Below are 21,526 nucleotides of genomic sequence, written 5' to 3'. Positions count from 1 at the left end.
CTTAGGTAGCCTGGGTTGCACTGTTTGTTTGTGGGTGATTGTCTATGTTGATGGCTTGTTTCAGCGCAGCTCGCATTAGCTTCACGGTTGTTATTTTGTTTACTGGTTTTGTATAGTTTTCAGTGTTCAGTACTTTCTTGACTAAAGATTTACCATGGACACTTACCACGCCGCATATTGGTCCTCTGATCCTTTTCGCCTCTCCTCTTCAGATGAAGAGGAGGACGACCGTGACAGCAACGCCCACTTTGTGAACCTAATGCCAAAGGTCAATAGCATTACCATCAGGTTAGAGAAGGTTATAAGATGTGACTGTGTATTTTACACACATATTTTAATGTCAATTTCTTTATGTATTTGATAAATACATTACCAAATATATTTACATATGTTTCAATTGTATTTAAATATATTCCAATATTTTTTCCGTATGGGTTAGGCTTACACCGAAGCGAAAAACTACAAAGGACTTATTATATGTGCACCAGACAGATTTTTTAAAAAGGAAATAGAGGGTAGACTTTTCTCATGTGAGGCCTAGTCCCATCACCCTCGTTGCCATCCAGGTTGCTTGGTGGAGGAGTGAATTCATAATTTATTGTCTCATAGGGAGATTTGCTTGTCAAAAATACAAGAGTAGGCTATATGAGACTATAGCTGAGATCTATTGGCCGATTATAGGCCAACAGTTTCCCCCCAAAGCCAATGTTTCTTTGCGGACACACAAAAATAAGATTGATCAGCTCCAGTCAACTCCAAATATTTCTGTCATACACTAGCATACACTCAATGGGGATTATAAAATGCCTGTCCAATTTCTTTTTAAATAAGCAGATTTCCCCATGTCCACCCTGAATGGACAATGCTTTGACTTCTGAACAAACTATTTGACCTAATAATCATTTTGGTGGATGCAAACATTTGTCCTATTTCACATTTGTACAAGTGTGTATTATACACATTTGAATTGGAAATGTATTTAGTTGCATATCCCAACTCCCCCTGAGACCCTCAGAGAGTGGGGTCATAGCCAGGGTCAGTAAATATCAGGAAGTGGACCAGGAAGTGATGAAATGTGTGCAGCTTGTTTAAATCTACAGTTCACTGTCACTATGTGACTTGAATTGATTCCTCTTATGCATAGCCGCGGGAAGTTGCGGTGCTGAGGACGCAGCAACCTGATTAAAAAAAAAGTAATAGTGATTTGTGAACTAGGCCTTTATTACTCCTGTATTAACATGGGAAATACTCCTCAGCACCAAGCCCCCAAATAGTTCATGTGAGATTGTCTTCCGACAGGTAGGACTCACTTCTACAATACCATTTCGCTGCTCTTCACTAATCAATTGCAGTCATAATCAACAATGTTATCATGCCTCATTAAGTAATTCTCCAAAGGGAATGTGTCAAAATGTTTCCTGCTTTCTATTTGCAATGTAAATCTACATCCTGTACGTATGGCTCATCTGTGGCAGAGAGGATTACGTAATTAATCAAAAGGCAAGCATAATATCTTAAACATTTGTATTTTATTACATTTTTAATCATCACATCACTAATGAACAATTAACCACAACAAACACTTCTTTCAAAACCCAAAAAACAAATCCTAAATAAATGAAAAAACAAAAATCAAAAATAAAATAAATTGACATAAGTCATCCTAACACATCCCAATTGTTTCTGCTCTTGAGTAGGTGTTTTCTATCAGTACACTTTGTGTGAGCTAACAGCTAGAAGCAGATCTATGGAGCTCATTGTTGCATCACTGGAGAACTCTAAGTATAACACAAGCCAAACCTGACAGCTGCTGTTAGTCTTACACAAAGGTGTGTTAGGACGTGGAGCTTTCCATGATACTCCAGGGCAGAACAATGTTACTAAATGACCCGATACAAACTCTGATTTCTAATCCCTCTTCCACGCATTTTGTATGTTATACAGTGCAATTCATACATATTAGTTTCAATCCCTTTCATGTTACATGCATCTTGTTTTCAAATCAACGCGAGGTCGTCCACTGTATCCTACAATGTCAAAATCACATCTAAAAAGACCTTCCTGTAAATAACACTATTTAAATTTCTTAAGACTGGGGTTGTGGGGATGGACAAAGGTTATGTGAAAGTTAACACAACTCTTACAATTTGTGAAAGAAAGGCTGTTCAATAGACAGCAATGCACAAACTGGACCAGATCCCACTATGCCTTCCATAAGCCCTCTAACACTCCCCCCCCACTGACACAACCACACACCAATGGGAACACAAGATAAATACACAAGATAAATACACATAGAAAAAGTGTTGTTTCTTTAGTACACTAAATCTCCAGAACATTCTTTCACTTTAGCAGCCCTTTTCTTGGAAAAAAAGGTAGACTTGCTCAATAATAATAATAATTAATATTACTCATTACCATTAAATCTGTTAAAGGTAGATGAACATAAAAGCTATACTTAACATCCTTATTACACCCCCCCCCCCCCCCCCCACACACCTCCCACAATTGTTGTTTTCATATTGTTGTTGTTGCTGTGGTGAAATAGTGTATAAACAGTCCAAATCTATATTTCTAAAAAAAAAAAACGTGTGAGATCTCAAAGAGAACATGAAGACCAGGGGTGAAAGTGATAGTAAAAGTGGTTGTGGACAGGCACAAGGATGTCCCCATCAGACGAGGAACGTGGCACCAGAGGCCATACTACGATCCACCTCAGCAGGCGCTCCTCTGATGCACGACAAACCTCTCAAATATCAATATCTACAAACCTATAGAATTTAAAAATAAAATATTGTCGATAACAATAAAATCTATTTTCTTAAAACATTTGGCTCTGGGGATTATTCCACACATCTCAAAAGATTGTTACCCTCAAACAATATTTCATGGTGGTCCTAGGAGCAAAATGGGAGGCCATCAAGATGAAACACAGTTCTATGCTGTACAGGAGTGTGCTAAGCTCCTTAACAGTGTTTGTTATGTGGCCCTTATGCATTGCAGACATATCCAGGGATAGCTTCAATCAAATACACATTTCCATCACGGTGAACCCTCTTTGATATATTCAAGCCTTTAAGGTGCTATTAATAGTTTCCATACCTCTGATTTAAGAGCATATTAAAAATGTCAGTTGTATTATTCTTGCACATTTTGGAGTGTTGGTGCTACTTTTAGGAGGTCTACATTTTGACTTGAATTAGCGGGGCGTGGGGGGGGGGGGGACGACAGATCATTACTCAAAAACATTACTTGATGTATTGTCCTCATTTTGAGTACAACACAAATAAACCCGATGAACGTATAGCTGATTTATATACCAAACTGCAATATAATTTTCAGGCAAAATGACAACCTCTGACTCTCTTCCTGCCCACTGTCTAAAGCAAAGAACGCAATAATAAGGAAAGATAAACCACTGACTATGATTTGCCCCCCAAGGACAAATATATTGAACCACAACACTGCAAGTCATAATGCACATAGGCTTTCTGCTCTGGGCATGATATTACCTGGCCATGCACTAAAATTAAGCAATTGGAGGCAATCGTTGGATACATTACTACATGTACAATAAGCCACATCGAATGTTCCACTGCCAATAGCCTGACAAAAGAAGTCCTTCAGCTAGTCCACTTATAACTGTCAAAAAACAGAACCCTCAGAAAAGAGCTGAAATGAAACAACAAGGATTAGTTACAAAATATAATTATTGTAAATCCTAATCAGACTACAGAGCCACCAGGCGGCTTTAGGGGTCTGTTACTCTCCAGGGACAAGGGCCCATCAGCTTGAGCTTCCAGCTCGAGTTCCATCCCCGTTTCAGGTAAACAGGACAGGAGGCACGTACAAGACACGCAGCTCCACCAATAACCAAGACCCTTCCCTTCAAATAACTCATCTTCACACAAGTCCCTTGTACTGTATTCAAAATAAAAGTTTCCAAACTCTACTTTCTTCAACTTTCCCAGACTACTATTCTGACAGTGGAATATTCAACGTTCAGAACAGTTTGTACATATTATATACGCAAACTGTTTTGATCATTGAATGTTCCACTGCCATCACATTGTTGTTTTAACACACTGAAGTGGACACGTCTTTCACTACGCCTCAGTGTTCGTTGTCTCTCTGTTCTTATCCGTCTTTATGTCCCTCCTCACATTCCCAACATGCTTCCTCGGTCTCAAAGCCCTAAACAGAGTTGCGTCTTCATGACTGTGAGCCTTTGTTTCAAGAAAAAAAAAACGTTTGCATGTATTCAAGAAGCTCTCCGAGTCCTAACGGTAAATAGACCATCCAGCGTATTGCTTGTACGAGAAAGAATACTAATAAAGAAGGAAACGATGAGAAAAACCTTCTACCAAAACAGCAAAACAGATGAGGAAAATAAACCAAAGTCGAGAGAGAGAGAGAGAGAGAGAGAGAGAGAGAGAGAGAGAGAGAGAGTAAACGGAACAGAACACCACAGCTCATTGTAACAGCAGAATTCACTCAAACACACCATCACAAACACATAGATTAAAGAGAGTTAAATAGCCTACTGTTCAAACAGTCTACTAGTTTCAAATGCTCTGACGATGGACAGTGAAGAGAGGAAGGAGGTGAACCAGTGAGTGAGTCGATGGTTAGTGAATACTGAGTGAATAGTCAATGGTTATTGGGAACACACGGCAGACCTACATGCTCACAAGTAAAGGGGTGCTACACACATATTAGTCTCCGTACGTAACCCACAGGTGAGTCTAGGAGGGTTTCCCATTGGGTAGTGTCTATGGGGGTGTCTGTACGAAGCAAACAGGTTTGTTCAAGGCCGCTGTTGCCTGGTAGATTACGCTCTCTCTAAAACGGCACTAGTACGTACTGTAATACTGGACATGACTGGCGTCTGCTACTGTGACTGCCATGTTCTGCTCTTGTAGAGACCAGGAAACATGATCTAAAATGAGTGCTGTTGTCAGAAAGCCATCACCTGATCAGAGGGACCAACGGAAAACCATGATCCTAGGAAAGTCCTCCGAGCACATTAATACAAGATTAGCACAACCAGACAAATCAGAGAGAACATGGCAAGCCTCCGTTACCCTCCCATTGATATCCCACCCTGCCTGAAGCTTGGCCTACTGTATGTACAATGTCAGCTCAGCCAATGGGAACAGGACAGCGGTAGGTAGGTAGCGCAGGGTAGGCGTAATAACATGATACATGAATTAGATCATAGGAAGGGTGAGGTGTTTGGAACTGGGGTGTGGGGTTGAGGGTCATGATCCGAGTCCTGCTAGTGTGCCGTTGCCCCATGCCCTGGCGGGGGGAAGAGGGAGGGGGCTGGGGGTAGCCGGCAGAGGCCAAGAAGTCATTGAGAGAGACACTGGGTTGCAGGTGTGAGGGGCTGTTGTCTGGGGCTGGCCAGGTTATGATGTCGGCGCCGTGATCCGTGCGAGAGCAGGCGTTCTAGCAGAAGTTGAGCTTGAAAGACTCAATCTGTAGCAGGAAGAAAAGGAAAGAGGAGAGAAGTTGAGAGAAGGATAGAGGAGAGAAGGAGAGAAATGGAGAGGAGAGAAGAATAGAGAGGAGAAGAAGAGAGGAGAGAAGAGAGGAGAGGGAGGAGAGAAGGGGAGAGAAGGATAGAGAGGAGAAGAAGAGAGGAGAGAAGGAGAGAGAGGAGAGAGGAGAGAGAGAAGAGAGAGAGGGGAGAAAGTGAGAAAGGAGGGAAGGAGAGAGGAGTGAGAGAAGAGAGAGAGGAGAGAAGATGAGAGAGGAGAGAAGGAGGGAGGAGAGGAGAAGAAGAGAGGAGAGAAGGAGAGAGAGAAGAGAGAGACGAGAGAAGGTGAGAGAGGAAAGAAGGAGAGAGGAGTGTGGGACAGGAGATGTTGAGATGAAGAGGGTAGAGGGATAACACAAAGAAGAATTAGAAGCCTGTAGAATAAGAAGTCAAAGGTAATGTGGAGGTCAGGGACTTTGTATCCCAACTTCAATAGGCCCCTCTCCAGACCAGACTCTCTACTTACTTGTCTCAGGGATGCTTGAGTCCAGGCCCTGGGGGTCATGGAGGCCCTGGCAGGGGGCATCCTCCTTTACCCCATTCTCCCGGGCTGGAACTGGGGTATCACTGGGGGGAACATCATTCCCCTCTGCTATCTCCTGGGCCCCCTCAGCCTAGAAACAAACGCAGGGTGTCAGTTGGGGCAATGGAACAGGGGTTTCAGTGTGTGTACAGTAGGACAAGTGGGATAATAACAAAAAGAGTACTCAAAGAAAACAGGCGCTGACGTTGTCTTCAAATGGTAAGAAACTCATTAAAGCTATTACAGTACCAGGGTGAGTGGTTTAACGGTATCAAATCATGTGGAAAATAACATATATATTCAATCAAAAATATTAGATGAGGAATATAACTTTCAGCTATATTTAACAATTGGAATAATAATAATCGGAATCTTTAGACTGGGGTTTAGGAGTACGGTATGTCAGGGTCCATAAATCATGTGTCTCTATTTCACAAAAAGACTACAATGGAAGAGATCAATGACAAAATCCAGGGGAATTTAGATAGTTTGGTAAATGTGTTTGTATTTCAATATATTTCAAACCCATTAAACCCTTGTTTTTTTTTGACCATTTTCATTCAAAGGAAATGTTCCTACCGAAACCATAGAGAGTACCAGAACAACAATGATGTAAACATGGACTGGTCAAGTGTTGTGTTAGATGATAGGTATGTGTAGGCATACTACAACATCTCTGAAACAGACCTATAGCACATTACTGTCATTATATTCTCAACTGTATACAAGTATTGATGAGATGAAATCCTAAAGAATGTGATGGAGGACCAACTGAGAACATGTCCCGTCGTGTGTGTTTATGATCAACTATGTACTCTCTATGCATTGTAGAAAGATCAAGTTCATTCCCAGTGCCAGAGGAGATGAATGGTGCAGCCATTGAGATGGTGGTCATGTGACTGATATTATGGGCTGTGATAGGCTGAGGGGACAGGCGACATCACACTAGATAGGACTGGCTGATGCACAGACATCCCCTACCCACCTAGATGATTGTAAAAAGATGGAGGGTCCCTAGGAGAGGAGCCATAGTAGTTCCTTCCTGTATTACCAGCCTCTCCTCTTGGTCATCCTCATTCCCTTCACACATGTCCTCTTATGGGGGAATCAGTCTGACCCTCATTCCCCCTCATCTCCCCACTGTAAGGGTGCACATTCCCCTCCTCTGTCTCTCTCTCTCTCTCTGTCTCTCTCTCTCTGTCTCTCTCACTTTATCTCTCTCTCTCTCTCTCTCTCTCTCTCTCTCTCTCTCTCTCCCTCTCTGTCTCTCTCTCTTTATCTCTCTCTCTCCCTCTGTCTCTGTCTCTCTCTCTGTATCTGTCTCTCTCACTTTCTATCTCTCTCTCCCTCTGTCTCTCTCTCTGCCTCTCTCACTTTATCTCTCTCTCTCCCTCTGTCTCTCTCCCTCTGTCTCTCTCACTTTATCTCTCTATCTCTCTCCCTCTGTCTCTCTCACTTTCTCTCTCTCTCTCTCTCTCTCTCTCTCTCTCTCTCTCTCTCTCTCTCTCTCTCTCTCACTTTCTCTCTCTCTCTCTGTCTCTCTTTGTCTCTCTCTCTGTTTCTCTCTCTCACGTTCTCTCTCTCTGTCTCTCTTTGTCTCTCTCTCTGTTTTTCTCTTTCTCTCTCTCTCTCTCTCTTTGTCTCTCTGTCTCTCTCTATCACACACACACACACACATACGCACACACACAAACAAGCAAAATAGTGGGGAGCGACACATTCCACAGCCGATATTGTCCACAGTGTAATAACGTGACTTGATTATCGGTCAGTAAACAGGGCCAGATAGTACTTACCGTACCTGTGCCATTGGCTATCTTGGCTATCTTCCCTTAAATGTTTTTCAGAATGCTATCATTGTGTTGATCACATTTCCAAGTTGTTATCTCGACTATGCCATTTGATACAGGTTGAACATCTGACATGCAGTAAACCTACGAGACTAAACCAGGCTGAACATATCAGACATACGAGACTAAACCAGGCTGAACATCTGACATGCAGTAAACCTACGAGACTAAACTAGGCTGAACATCTGACATGCAGTAAACCTACGAGACTAAACCAGGCTGAACATCTGACATGCAGTAAACCTACGAGACTAAACCAGGCTGAACATCTGACATGCAGTAAACCTACGAGACTAAACCAGGCTGAACATCTGACATGCAGTAAACCTACGAGACTAAACCAGGCTGAACATCTGACATGCAGTAAACCTACGAGACTAAACCAGGCTGAACATCTGACATGCAGTAAACCTACTAGACTAAACCAGGCTGAACATCTGACATGCAGTAAACCTACGAGACTAAACCAGGCTGAACATCTGACATGCAGTAAACCTACGAGACTAAACCAGGCTGAACATCTGACATGCAGTAAACCTACGAGACTAAACCAGGCTGAACATCTGACATGCAGTAAACCTACGAGACTAAACCAGGCTGAACATCTGACATGCAGTAAACCTACGAGACTAAACCAGGCTGAACATCTGACATGCAGTAAACCTACGAGACTAAACCAGGCTGAACATCTGACATGCAGTAAACCTACGAGACTAAACCAGGCTGAACATCTGACATGCAGTAAACCTACGAGACTAAACCAGGCTGAACATCTGACATGCAGTAAACCTACGAGACTAAACCAGGCTGAACATCTGACATGCAGTAAACCTACGAGACTAAACCAGGCTGACATCTGACATGCAGCAGACTAAACTGTAATGTGTATGTAAGTAGGAGTACAAAGTTACTCAGTATGAGGTTCCTCTGTCTGGTGACCTCACCTCGATGTTGCCACCGCTGGGCCCGTGACACAGGTTGTCCATTGAACCCACTTTGGATTTAGCCTTATCCTTGAAGTTCACTTTCTGGGACTCGATCTTCACATCGCCGCCCCCTGCAGGAAACACACAGTCACTGCATAGGTCTGAGGAATATATCAGTTGGTGATTATGGATGTTTTGTTTAATCTTTATAATCATCTTTGGTAGTCATGTTTGAATGTTCCTTGATTACTTTTGGATTTCATCTATCAATACTTGTATAGAGTTGAGAATATAATGACAGTAAGGTGCTGTGGTCAATCAAACCCATAGAGATACATGAATTACTGTGTACATACAGGATGACAACTCAACAGGTCTACCCAAGAAAACCTTACCAGGCTTGTGTTTGATGTTGGCCTTGGAGCCACACTTTGATGTCACTTTGCTTAAGTCCACCTTTTTGTTGAGTATCTGAACCTGCAAACCGTACAACAGACCCAGTTACACACACCGAAGAGGTCAAAGAGCCATGGCAGCCATCTTCTTCGCCGTGCAGTTGAATCTATTTACCTTTATCATCAGCCATCTGTTCTGCACTTCCCCTTCTACCAATGTGTCCAGCGCATACAGTAGCAATAAGAGCACAATCAATCAAAGGAGGAAGTATACATGGAGAGCCAATCAGAGTTGAGTGTCTGTGCAGGTCAGAGGTCAGACAGGGAAGGGTGGTGTTTGGTGTTGAGTGAGTTAGAGAGACAGAGACAGGGGAAGTCTAAGCCAAGGGCAGTAGCAGGCACTACGGAGGAGGGTTATCTAGAGCTACCATGCTGTCTGAAAAAAATATATCACACAACAGCCTCTTGTCGCCAAGGTCCAAAAACAACAGAAAGAAAAAACTGTGATTGAGTGACGTGTCTCTGGGCCTCTCGCTTGGACCAGCAGTCTAAGGCGTTACTACAGACCCGGGAGTTCATTCCGGGGCTGTGCCACAACCGTCCGTGGCCGGGAGTCCCGTAGGACGGAGCACAATTGGCCCAGTGTTGTTCGGGTTAGGGGAGGGTCGCCAGTTGAACGGTGTTTCCTCCGACACATTGGTGCGGCTGGCTTCTAGGTTAAGCTGGCGGATGTTAAGGGGCGTGGTTAGGTGGGTCATGTTTTGGAGGACGCATGACCCCACCTTCGCCTCTCCCGAGCCCGTTGGGGAGTTGCAGCGGTGAGGAAAGATTGCAAATTGGGGCCACCAAAATACAGTGGGGCAAAAAAGTATTTAGTCAGCCACCAATTGTGCAAGTTCTCCCACTTAAAAAGATGAGAGAGGCCTGTAATTTTCATCATAGGTACACTTCAACTATGACAGACAAAATGAGAAAAAAAATCCAGAAAATTAAATTGTAGGATTTTTTATGAATTTATTTGCAAATTATGGTGGAAAATAAGTATTTGGTCAATAACAAAAGTTTATCTTATACTTTGTTATATACCCTTTGTTGGCAATGACAGAGGTCAAACGTTTTCTGTAAGTCTTCACAAGGTTTTCATACACTATTGCTGGTATTTTGGCCCATTCCTCCATACAGATCTCCTCTAGAGCAGTGATGTTTTGGGGCTGTTGCTGGGCAACACGGACTTTCAACTCCCTCCAAAGATTTTCTATGGGGTTGAGATCTGGAGACTGGCTAGGCGACTCCAGGACCTTGAAATGCTTCTTACGAAGCCACTCCTTTGTTGCCCGGGCGGTGTGTTTGGGATCATTGTCATGCTGAAAGACCCAGCCATGTTTCATCTTCAATGCCCTTGCTGATGGAAGGAGGTTTTCACTCAAAATCTCACGATACATGGCCCCATTCATTCTTTCCTTTACACGGATCATTCGTCCTGGTCCCTTTGCAGAAAAACAGCCCCAAAGCATGATGTTTCCACCCCCATGCTTCACAGTAGGTATGGTGTTCTTTGGATGCAACTCAGCATTCTTTGTCCTCCAAACACGACGAGTTGAGTTTTTAACCAAAAAGTTATATTTTGGTTTCATCTGACCATATGACATTTTCCCAATCTTCTTCTGGATCATCCAAATGCTCTCTAGCAAACTTCAGACGGGCCTGGACATGTACTGGCTTAAGCAGGGGGACAAGTCTGGCACTGCAGGATTTGAGTCCCTGGCGGCGTAGTGTGTTACTGATGGTAGGCTTTGTTACTTTGGTCCCAGCTCTCTGCAAGTCATTCACTAGGTCCCCGCGTGTGGTTCTGGGATTTTTGCTCACCGTTCTTGTGATCATTTTGACCCCACGGGGTGAGATCTTGCGTGGAGCCCCAGATCGAGGGAGATTATCTGTGGTCTTGTATGTCTTCCATTTCCTAATAATTGCTCCCACGGTTGATTTCTTCAAACCAAGCTGCTTACCTATTGCAGATTCAGTCTTCCCAGCCTGGTGCAGGTCTACAATTTTGTTTCTGGTGTCCATTGACAGCTCTTTGGTCTTGGACATAGTGGAGTTTGGAGTGTGACTGTTTGAGGTTGTGGACAGGTGTCTTTTATACTGATAACAAGTTCAAACAGGTGCCATTAATACAGGTAACGAGCGGAGGACAGAGGAGCCTCTTAAAGAAGAAGTTACAGGTCTGTGAGAGCCAGAAATCTTGCTTGTTTGTAGGTGACCAAATACTTATTTTCCACCCTAATTTGCAAATAAATTCATTAAAAATCCTACAATGTGATTTTCTGGATTTTTTTCTCATTTTGTCTGTCATAGTTGAAGTGTACCTATGATGAAAATTACAAGCCTCTCTCATCTTTTTAAGTGGGAGAACTTGCACAATTGGTGGCTGACTAAATATTTTTTTGCCCCACTGTATATATAAATTTAATCTAAAAAATAAATATATAATTGCGTTCAGGCAATGACGTGCCAGTGCCAAAAGGGGGCAGCACTGTAGCATTTCCTAGACTGGAACAGAATCCTGAAAATAATTGTCAATTGCAGGACAGTAACTCAGATCATTCGAGTCAGGTTCTTGAAAAAGGTCTCCAACCGAAAAGTCTCCAATAAACGGGCGGGAGTTATTATTTTTTGTATCAGTCTAGTTCAGCCTGTCTCAAACCTGTTCCAGCGGAGGCTTCAGTAGACTAATAAATAAAACCCCCCGTGGTATTTATTGGTCATGACGTGCGGTCGGTCGTATGGGGTTGGGGGCCATTGAAGCTAAGCTGCAATCCGGTACTAACCTTCCCTCCACCAGGAACATGCTTGATATTGTCCTTGGAACCCAAGCGTGAGGTGACGTGGCTGAAGTCCAGCTTTTTGGAGACTATCTGAACCTACAAACACAGCATAGCAGGCAGAGAGGAAGAGTAAGGGTCACCGTGGGGGTTAAGGTTAGAAGGTCGGGATAGTGCTGTGACGAGGAAGGAAGAGAAGTGTGCAGAAACATCGAGAGGCCACAGACAGAGAGGTGTATTAAGTCACACATGCGGGTCCCACATCCACACCTGCCCTTTGAGGACGCTCAATTGCTGCCGTATTGAAACAGGCCCCTCTTTAAATGGGATTGTATTATGATAGTGATGCTTCCTCCTGTTGTGTATTGTATGTTGTTGCTAATATACTTGTGTTGTTACGAGTGCTAATTACAAGAACTGTGGTGATATTGCTATGTATATTGCTATGTATATTGCTATGTATATTGTATATTGCTATGTATATTACTATGTATATTGCTATGTATATTGTATATTACTATGTATATTACTATGTATATTACTATGTATATTGCTATGTATATTACTATGTATATTGCTATGTATATTACTATGTATATTGCTATGTATATTACTATGTATATTGCTATGTATATTGCTATGTATATTACTATGTATATTACTATGTATATTGCTATGTATATTGCTATGCATTTTGCTATGTATATTGCTATGTATATTACTATGTATATTGCTATGTATATTACTATGTATATTGCTATGTATATTGCTATGTATATTGCTCTATATATTGTATATTGCTATGTATATTGCTATGTATATTGCTATGTATATTGCTATGTATATTGCATATTGCTATGTATATTGCTATGTATATTACTATGTATATTGCTATGTATATTGCTATGTATATTGCTATGCATATTGCTATGTATATTGCTATGTATATTGCTATGTATATTGCATATTGCTATGTATATTGCTATGTATATTGCTATGTATATTGCTATGTATATTACTATGTATATTGCTATGTATATTACTATGTATATTGCTATGTATATTGCTATGTATATTGCTATGTATATTACTATGTATATTGCTATGTATATTGCTATGTATATTGCTATGTATATTACTACGTATATTGCTATGTATATTACTATGTATATTACTATGTATATTGCTATGTATATTGCTATGCATATTGCTATGCATTTTGCTATGTATATTGCTATGCATATTGCTATGCATTTTGCTATGTATATTGCTATGCACCGCATTGTTGGTTAAGGACTTGTACGTATGCGTTTCACGGTAAGGTCAAATCATATGTTATTGGTCACATACACGTGATTGGCAGATGTTATTGCGGGTGTAGCGAAATGCTTGTCTACACCTGTTGTATTTGGCGTATGTGACAAATACAATTTGATTTGATTGGATATGCCCTTTTAATGGTCTTAAGTGGATGGAGTAAGTCACTGTTAGTTTAATAGTCACTCTGATGATATCCAGCCATATTGAGACATTCGTACTTGTTAGCACATAGACCGATAATCACAGTGTGACAATATGAAATTAGTGCTACGAACCCACAAACCCACTACTTGGATTTAGACAGGAACGTGACAAAACGTCATACTGTTCACGAGACATTTTTGTTAGAAATCACTGCACCCACCCTTGTGCTGACAGTTAAGTAAAGGAACCACACACACACACACACACACACACACACACACACACACACACACACACACACACACACACACACACACACACACACACACACACACACACACACACACACACACACACACACAGCTATCCTTGTGGGAACCAAATAATTGATTCCCATCCAAAATCCTATTTTCCCTAACCCGTAACCCTAAATCTAACCCGAACCTTAATTATAACCCGAACCTTAATTGTAACCCTAAACCTAAAACTATACCTTACTGTAACTCCTTGCCCTAATCTTGATTCTAACCCTAACCCTAAACCTAACTCTAAACCTAACCCTAAAACTACATCTGACCCTAAAACTACACCTGACCCTAACCCTAACCCTAAAACTACACCTGACCCTAACCCTAAACCTAACCCTAAAACTACACCTGACCCTAACCCTAAACCTAGCCGTAAATCCTAAATCGAACCTTAATTCTAACCCTACTTTAACTGTAACTAAACCTAACCCCTAAGCCTAAAATAGCTTTTTTTTTGCCTCGTGAGGACCGGAAAAATGTCCCCACTTGTCCAAATGTTTCTTGTTTTACTATTCTAGTGAGGAATTCTGGTCCGTAACAAAGGTAGTTAAACAAAAACACACACTAAGCAGTAGGAGGTTTAAGCTCAGATCCCTGACAGCCATAGGAGACTGGTGGGTATCAATGTGGTAATTATAGAGATTTAGTAGAGTGTGACTGAGCAGAACTCAGAAACACATAATGACTTAATGACTGAGAACAGCCCTCAGCAATGACTCTGTCTCAGGGCATTTAACACTATGCGGTATGGCAGGCAGGCCCATGTTAAAACCATCAGTCAGGATATACTGTATATATTCGTACTGCTGTCAAGCAACATTGTCAATATGGACTCCCGTCTCTCTGGCTCTGGTTTGAGCCTTGTGTTACTGTATGAGGTCCTGTGAGGAGTACGCCATCCGATCTGGTATCCCATTTACCATTCTTCCATATCTCAATAATCACTGTGTTTTTGAGGTGAAACCTGAAATACAACATGAATCAGAACGGTTGTATTTTAAACGCTTGTTTCTTTTCTGTGGTCCGCTGCCACGAAATCTCACATTGATGATAAACTCCAGAGAGATGAGAGCTGTCTGGCTGTAAACACACTGGTGTGCAGTCCACTGTGAGGGCTGTCTGGCTGTAAACACACTGGTGTGTCGTCCACAGTGAGGGCTGTCTGGCTGTAAACACACTGGTGTGCAGTCCACTGTGAGGGCTGTCTGGCTGTAAACACACTAGTGTGTAGTCCACTGTGAGTGCTGTCTGACTGTAAACACTCCGGGGTGCAGTCCACTGTGAGCGCTGTCTGGCTGTAAACACACTGGTGTGTAGTCCACTGTGAGTGCTGTCTGACTGTAAACACTCCGGGGTGCAGTCCACTGTGAGCGCTGTCTGGCTGTAAACACACTGGTGTGTAGTCCACTGTGAGTGCTGTCTGACTGTAAACACTCCGGGGTGCAGTCCACTGTGAGGGCTGTCTGGCTGTAAACACACTGGTGTGTAGTCCACTGTGAGTGCTGTCTGACTGTAAACACTCCGGGGTGCAGTCCACTGTGAGCGCTGTCTGGCTGTAAACACACTGGTGTGTAGTCCACTGTGAGCGCTGTCTGGCTGTAAACACACTGGTGTACAGTCGACTGTGAGCGCTGTCTGGCTGTAAACACACTGGTGTACAGTCCACTGTGAGCACTGTCTGGCTGTAAACACACTGGTGTACAGTCCACTGTGAGCGCTGTCTGGCTGTAAACACACTGGTGTGTCGTCCACTGTGAGGGCTGTCTGGCTGTAAACACACTGGTGTGTCGTCCACTGTGAGCGCTGTCTGGCTGTAAACACACTGGTGTGCAGTCCACTGTGAGTGCTGTCTGGCTGTAAACACTCCGGGGTGTCGTCCACTGTGAGGGCTGTCTGGCTGTAAACACACTGGTGTGTCGTCCACTGTGAGCGCTGTCTGGCTGTAAACACACTGGTGTGTCGTCCACTGTGAGAGCTGTCTGGCTGTAAACACACTGGTGTGCCGTCCACTGTGAGGGCTGTCTGGCTGTAAACACACTGGTGTGCAGTCCACTGTGAGCGCTGTCTGGCTGTAAACACACTGGTGTGCAGTCCACTGTGAGCGCTGTCTGGCTGTAAACACACTGGTGTACAGTCCACTGTGAGGTCACACCAGTGAATCATGACTCTCTTTTCAGGCTTCATTCTCACAATGGAAAAGTCAGGAAGAGTGTCAGTCGGTCGGTCAGTCACTTGTTCATCTACTTTTAGACAGCAGTCCGTCAGTCCATGCAGTGAATGAGGGACAATCAGAGAATGAGTGAGTGCATGTGTTTCCGTGTGTGAAGAATGAAATGTGTCACAAAAAAACTGTAAAACCGCATTGTTTTCATTAACAAACAGAAGGCGGAGATATGAGCAGCTTGGGGAAGGTTGGAGGAGATATGAAGAGACACTTTAGAAGACAATGACAAGAGGATAGAGACAAATAAAGAGAGAGAATAGTAAACAGTGGGTAGTAAACAGAGAGTAGTAAACAGAGAGTAGTAAACAGAGGGTAGTAAACTGAGGATAAGAGAAAGAGTAGTAAACAGAGAGTAGTAAACAGAGGATAAGAGAGAGAGTAGTAAACAGAGAGTAGTAAACAGAGGATAAGAGAGAGAGTAGTAAACAGAGAGTAGTAAACAGAGGATAAGAGAGAGAGTAGTAAACAAAGTAGTAAACACAGAGAGTAGTAAACAGAGAGTAGTAAACAGAGAGTAGTAAACAGAGAGTAGTAAACAGAGAGTAGTAAAAAGAGAGTAAGAGCGAGAGTAGTAAACAGAGAGTAGTAAACAGAGAGTAAGAGAGATAATATTAAACAGAGAGCAGTAAACAGAGAGTAGTAAACAGAGAGTAGTAAACAGAGAGAGTAGTAAACAGAGTAAGAGAGAGAGAGTAGTAAACAGAGAGTAGTAAACAGAGAGTAAGAGAGTAGTAAACAGAGAGTAGTAAACAGAGAGTAGTAAACAGAGAGTAGTAAACAGAGAGTAGTAAACAGAGAGTAAGGGCGAGAGTAGTAAACAGAGAGCAGTAAACAGAGAGTAGTAAACAGAGAGTAAGAGCGAGAGTAGTAAACAGAGAGTAGTAAACAGAGAGTAAGAGAGATAATATTAAACAGAGAGCAGTAAACAGAGAGTAGTAAACAGAGAGTAGTAAACAGAGAGTAAGAGAGAGAGTAGTAAACAGAGTAAGAGAGAGAGAGTAGTAAACAGAGGGTAGTAAACAGAGAGTAGTAAACAGTGAGTAAGAGAGAGAATATTAAACAGAGAGTAGTAAACAGAGAGTAGTAAACAGAGAGTAAGAGAGAGACTATTAAACAGAGAGTAGTAAACAGAGAGTAGTAAACAGAGAGTAAGAGAGAGAATATTAAACAGAGAGTAGTAAACAGAGAGTAAGAGAGAGACTATTAAACAGAGAGTAGTAAACAGAGAGTAAGAGAGAGAACATTAAACAGAGAGTAGTAAACAGAGAGTAGTAAACAGTGACTAAGAGAGAGAATATTAAACAGAGTAGTAAACAGAGAGTAGTAAACAGAGAGTAAGAGAGAGTAGAAAACAGAGAGTAGTAAACAGAGAGTCATAAACAGAGAGTAGTAAACAGAGAGTAGTAAACAGAGGGTAGTAAACAGAGAGTAGTAAACATAGTAGTAAACAGAGAGTAGTAAACAGAGAGTAGTAAACAGAGAGTCATAAACAGAGAGTAGTAAACAGAGAGTAGTAAACAGAGGGTAGTAAACAGAGAGTAGTAAACATAGTAGTAAACAGAGAGTAGTAAACAGAGAGTCATAAACAGAGAGTAGTAAACAGAGAGTAGTAAACAGAGAGTAATAAATAGAAAGTGAGAGAGAGAGAGTAGTAAACAGAGAGTCGTAGTAAACAGAGTCGTAGTAAACAGAGAGTCGTAGTAAACAGAGTCGTAGTAAACAGAGAGTCGTAGTAAACAGAGTCGTAGTAAACAGAGTCGTAGTAAACAGAGAGTCGTAGTAAACAGAGTCGTAGTAAACAGAGAGTCGTAGTAAACAGAGAGTCGTAGTAAACAGAGAGTCGTAGTAAACAGAGTCGTAGTAAACAGAGTCGTAGTAAACAGAGTCGTAGTAAACAGAGTCGTAGTAAACAGAGTCGTAGTAAACAGAGAGTCGTAGTAAACAGAGAGTCGTAGTAAACAGAGAGTAGTAAACAGTGAGTAAGAGAGAGTCGTAGTAAACAGAGTCGTAGTAAACAGAGTCGTAGTAAACAGAGAGTCGTAGTAAACAGAGTCGTAGTAAACAGAGAGTCGTAGTAAACAGAGAGTAGTAAACAGTGAGTAAGAGAGAGTCGTAGTAAACAGAGTCGTAGTAAACAGAGTCGTAGTAAACAGAGTCGTAGTAAACAGAGTCGTAGTAAACAGAGAGTCGTAGTAAACAGAGAGTCGTAGTAAACAGAGAGTCGTAGTAAACAGAGAGTCGTAGTAAACAGAGTCGTAGTAAACAGAGTCGTAGTAAACAGAGTCGTAGTAAACAGAGTCGTAGTAAACAGAGTCGTAGTAAACAGAGTCGTAGTAAACAGAGAGTCGTAGTAAACAGAGTCGTAGTAAACAGAGTCGTAGTAAACAGAGAGTCGTAGTAAACAGAGAGTCGTAGTAAACAGAGAGTCGTAGTAAACAGAGAGTCGTAGTAAACAGAGTCGTAGTAAACAGAGTCGTAGTAAACAGAGAGTCGTAGTAAACAGAGAGTCGTAGTAAACAGAGTAGTAGTAAACAGAGTCGTAGTAAACAGAGAGTCGTAGTAAACAGAGTCGTAGTAAACAGAGAGTCGTAGTAAACAGAGTCGTAGTAAACAGAGAGTCGTAGTAAACAGAGAGTCGTAGTAAACAGAGTCGTAGTAAACAGAGAGTCGTAGTAAACAGAGTCGTAGTAAACAGAGAGTCGTAGTAAACAGAGAGTCGTAGTAAACAGAGAGTCGTAGTAAACAGAGAGTCGTAGTAAACAGAGTCGTAGTAAACAGAGAGTCGTAGTAAACAGAGAGTCGTAGTAAACAGAGAGTCGTAGTAAACAGAGTTGTAGTAAACAGAGTCGTAGTAAACAGAGTCGTAGTAAACAGAGAGTCGTAGTAAACAGAGAGTCGTAGTAAACAGAGTCGTAGTAAACAGAGTCGTAGTAAACAGAGAGTCGTAGTAAACAGAGAGTCGTAGTAAACAGAGAGTCGTAGTAAACAGAGTCGTAGTAAACAGAGAGTCGTAGTAAACAGAGAGTCGTAGTAAACAGAGTCGTAGTAAACAGAGTCGTAGTAAACAGAGAGTCGTAGTAAACAGAGTCGTAGTAAACAGAGAGTCGTAGTAAACAGAGAGTCGTAGTAAACAGAGAGTCGTAGTAAACAGAGTCGTAGTAAACAGAGTCGTAGTAAACAGAGTCGTAGTAAACAGAGTCGTAGTAAACAGTCGTAGTAACAGTAAACAGAGTCGTAGTAAACAGAGAGTAGTAAACAGTGAGTAAGAGAGAGTCGTAGTAAACAGAGTCGTAGTAAACAGAGTCGTAGTAAACAGAGAGTCGTAGTAAACAGAGTCGTAGTAAACAGAGAGTCGTAGTAAACAGAGAGTAGTAAACAGTGAGTAAGAGAGAGTCGTAGTAAACAGAGTCGTAGTAAACAGAGTCGTAGTAAACAGAGTCGTAGTAAACAGAGTCGTAGTAAACAGAGAGTAAACAGAGAGTCGTAGTAAACAGAGAGTCGTAGTAAACAGAGAGTAAACAGAGTCGTAGTAAACAGAGTCGTAGTAAACAGAGTCGTAGTAAACAGAGTCGTAGTAAACAGAGTCGTAGTAAACAGAGTCGTAGTAAACAGAGTCGTAGTAAACAGAGTCGTAGTAAACAGAGAGTCGTAGTAAACAGAGAGTCGTAGTAAACAGAGAGTCGTAGTAAACAGAGAGTCGTAGTAAACAGAGAGTCGTAGTAAACAGAGAGTCGTAGTAAACAGAGAGTCGTAGTAAACAGAGAGTCGTAGTAAACAGAGAGTCGTAGTAAACAGAGTCGTAGTAAACAGAGTCGTAGTAAACAGAGAGTCGTAGTAAACAGAGAGTCGTAGTAAACAGAGTAGTAGTAAACAGAGTCGTAGTAAACAGAGAGTCGTAGTAAACAGAGTCGTAGTAAACAGAGAGTCGTAGTAAACAGAGTCGTTGTAAACAGAGAGTCGTAGTAAACAGAGTCGTAGTAAACGTCGTAGTAAACAGAGTCGTAGTAAACAGAGAGTCGTAGTAAACAGAGAGTCGTAGTAAACAGAGAGTCGTAGTAAACAGAGTCGTAGTAAACAGAGAGTCGTAGTAAACAGAGAGTCGTAGTAAACAGAGTTGTAGTAAACAGAGTCGTAGTAAACAGAGTCGTAGTAAACAGTCGTAGTAAACAGAGAGTCGTAGTAAACAGAGTTGTAGTAAACAGAGTCGTAGTAAACAGAGTCGTAGTAAACAGAGAGTCGTAGTAAACAGAGAGTCGTAGTAAACAGAGTCGTAGTAAACAGAGTCGTAGTAAACAGAGAGTCGTAGTAAACAGAGAGTCGTAGTAAACAGAGAGTCGTAGTAAACAGAGTCGTAGTAAACAGAGAGTCGTAGTAAACAGAGTCGTAGTAAACAGAGTCGTAGTAAACAGAGAGTCGTAGTAAACAGAGAGTCGTAGTAAACAGAGAGTCGTAGTAAACAGAGAGTCGTAGTAAACAGAGTCGTAGTAAACAGAGTCGTAGTAAACAGAGTCGTAGTAAACAGAGTCGTAGTAAACAGAGTCGTAGTAAACAGAGTCGTAGTAAACAGAGTCGTAGTAAACAGAGAGTCGTAGTAAACAGAGTCGTAGTAAACAGAGTCGTAGTAAACAGAGAGTCGTAGTAAACAGAGTCGTAGTAAACAGAGAGTCGTAGTAAACAGAGTCGTAGTAAACAGAGTCGTAGTAAACAGAGAGTCGTAGTAAACAGAGAGTCGTAGTAAACAGAGAGTCGTAGTAAACAGAGAGTCGTAGTAAACAGAGTCGTAGTAAACAGAGTCGTAGTAAACAGAGAGTAAACAGAGAGTCGTAGTAAACAGAGTCGTAGTAAACAGAGTCGTAGTAAACAGAGTCGTAGTAAACAGAGAGTCGTAGTAAACAGAGTCGTAGTAAACAGAGAGTCGTAGTAAACAGAGAGTCGTAGTAAACAGAGAGTCGTAGTAAACAGAGTCGTAGTAAACAGAGTCGTAGTAAACAGAGAGTCGTAGTAAACAGAGAGTCGTAGTAAACAGAGTCGTAGTAAACAGAGAGTCGTAGTAAACAGAGTCGTAGTAAACAGAGTCGTAGTAAACAGAGAGTCGTAGTAAACAGAGTCGTAGTAAACAGAGTCGTAGTAAACAGAGTCGTAGTAAACAGAGAGTCGTAGTAAACAGAGTCGTAGTAAACAGAGTCGTAGTAAACAGAGAGTCGTAGTAAACAGAGAGTCGTAGTAAACAGAGTCGTAGTAAACAGAGTCGTAGTAAACAGAGAGTCGTAGTAAACAGAGAGTCGTAGTAAACAGAGAGTCGTAGTAAACAGAGTCGTAGTAAACAGAGTCGTAGCAAACAGAGTCGTAGTAAACAGAGAGTCGTAGTAAACAGAGAGTCGTAGTAAACAGAGAGTCGTAGTAAACAGAGTCGTAGTAAACAGAGAGTCGTAGTAAACAGAGAGTCGTAGTAAACAGAGTCGTAGTAAACAG

General features: G+C 41.9%; 1 protein-coding gene across 1 annotated transcript in view; it reads right to left on the bottom strand.

The window, feature by feature from the left end:
* Positions 1-1,512: 1,512 nt before the first annotated feature.
* The window catches only part of LOC139404698 (microtubule-associated protein 4-like), a gene marked incomplete at its 5' end in the record, with an annotated part of 95,802 nt that continues 75,788 nt past the window's right edge, over positions 1,513-21,526 (bottom strand). Inside the window, 5 exons of the mRNA XM_071147311.1 lie at positions 1,513-5,481; positions 6,009-6,156; positions 8,860-8,972; positions 9,237-9,318; positions 12,065-12,157. Of these exons, the coding sequence (XP_071003412.1) occupies positions 5,477-5,481; positions 6,009-6,156; positions 8,860-8,972; positions 9,237-9,318; positions 12,065-12,157 (441 nt within the window). The remainder of the gene's footprint in view (positions 5,482-6,008; positions 6,157-8,859; positions 8,973-9,236; positions 9,319-12,064; positions 12,158-21,526) is intronic.

Source organism: Oncorhynchus clarkii, unplaced genomic scaffold, assembly GCF_045791955.1.
Source record: "Oncorhynchus clarkii lewisi isolate Uvic-CL-2024 unplaced genomic scaffold, UVic_Ocla_1.0 unplaced_contig_13633_pilon_pilon, whole genome shotgun sequence".
NCBI lineage: Eukaryota > Metazoa > Chordata > Actinopteri > Salmoniformes > Salmonidae > Oncorhynchus > Oncorhynchus clarkii.
The sequence above is the reverse complement of the archived record's forward strand: the minus strand, read 5'-3'. Positions and strand labels throughout refer to the sequence as shown.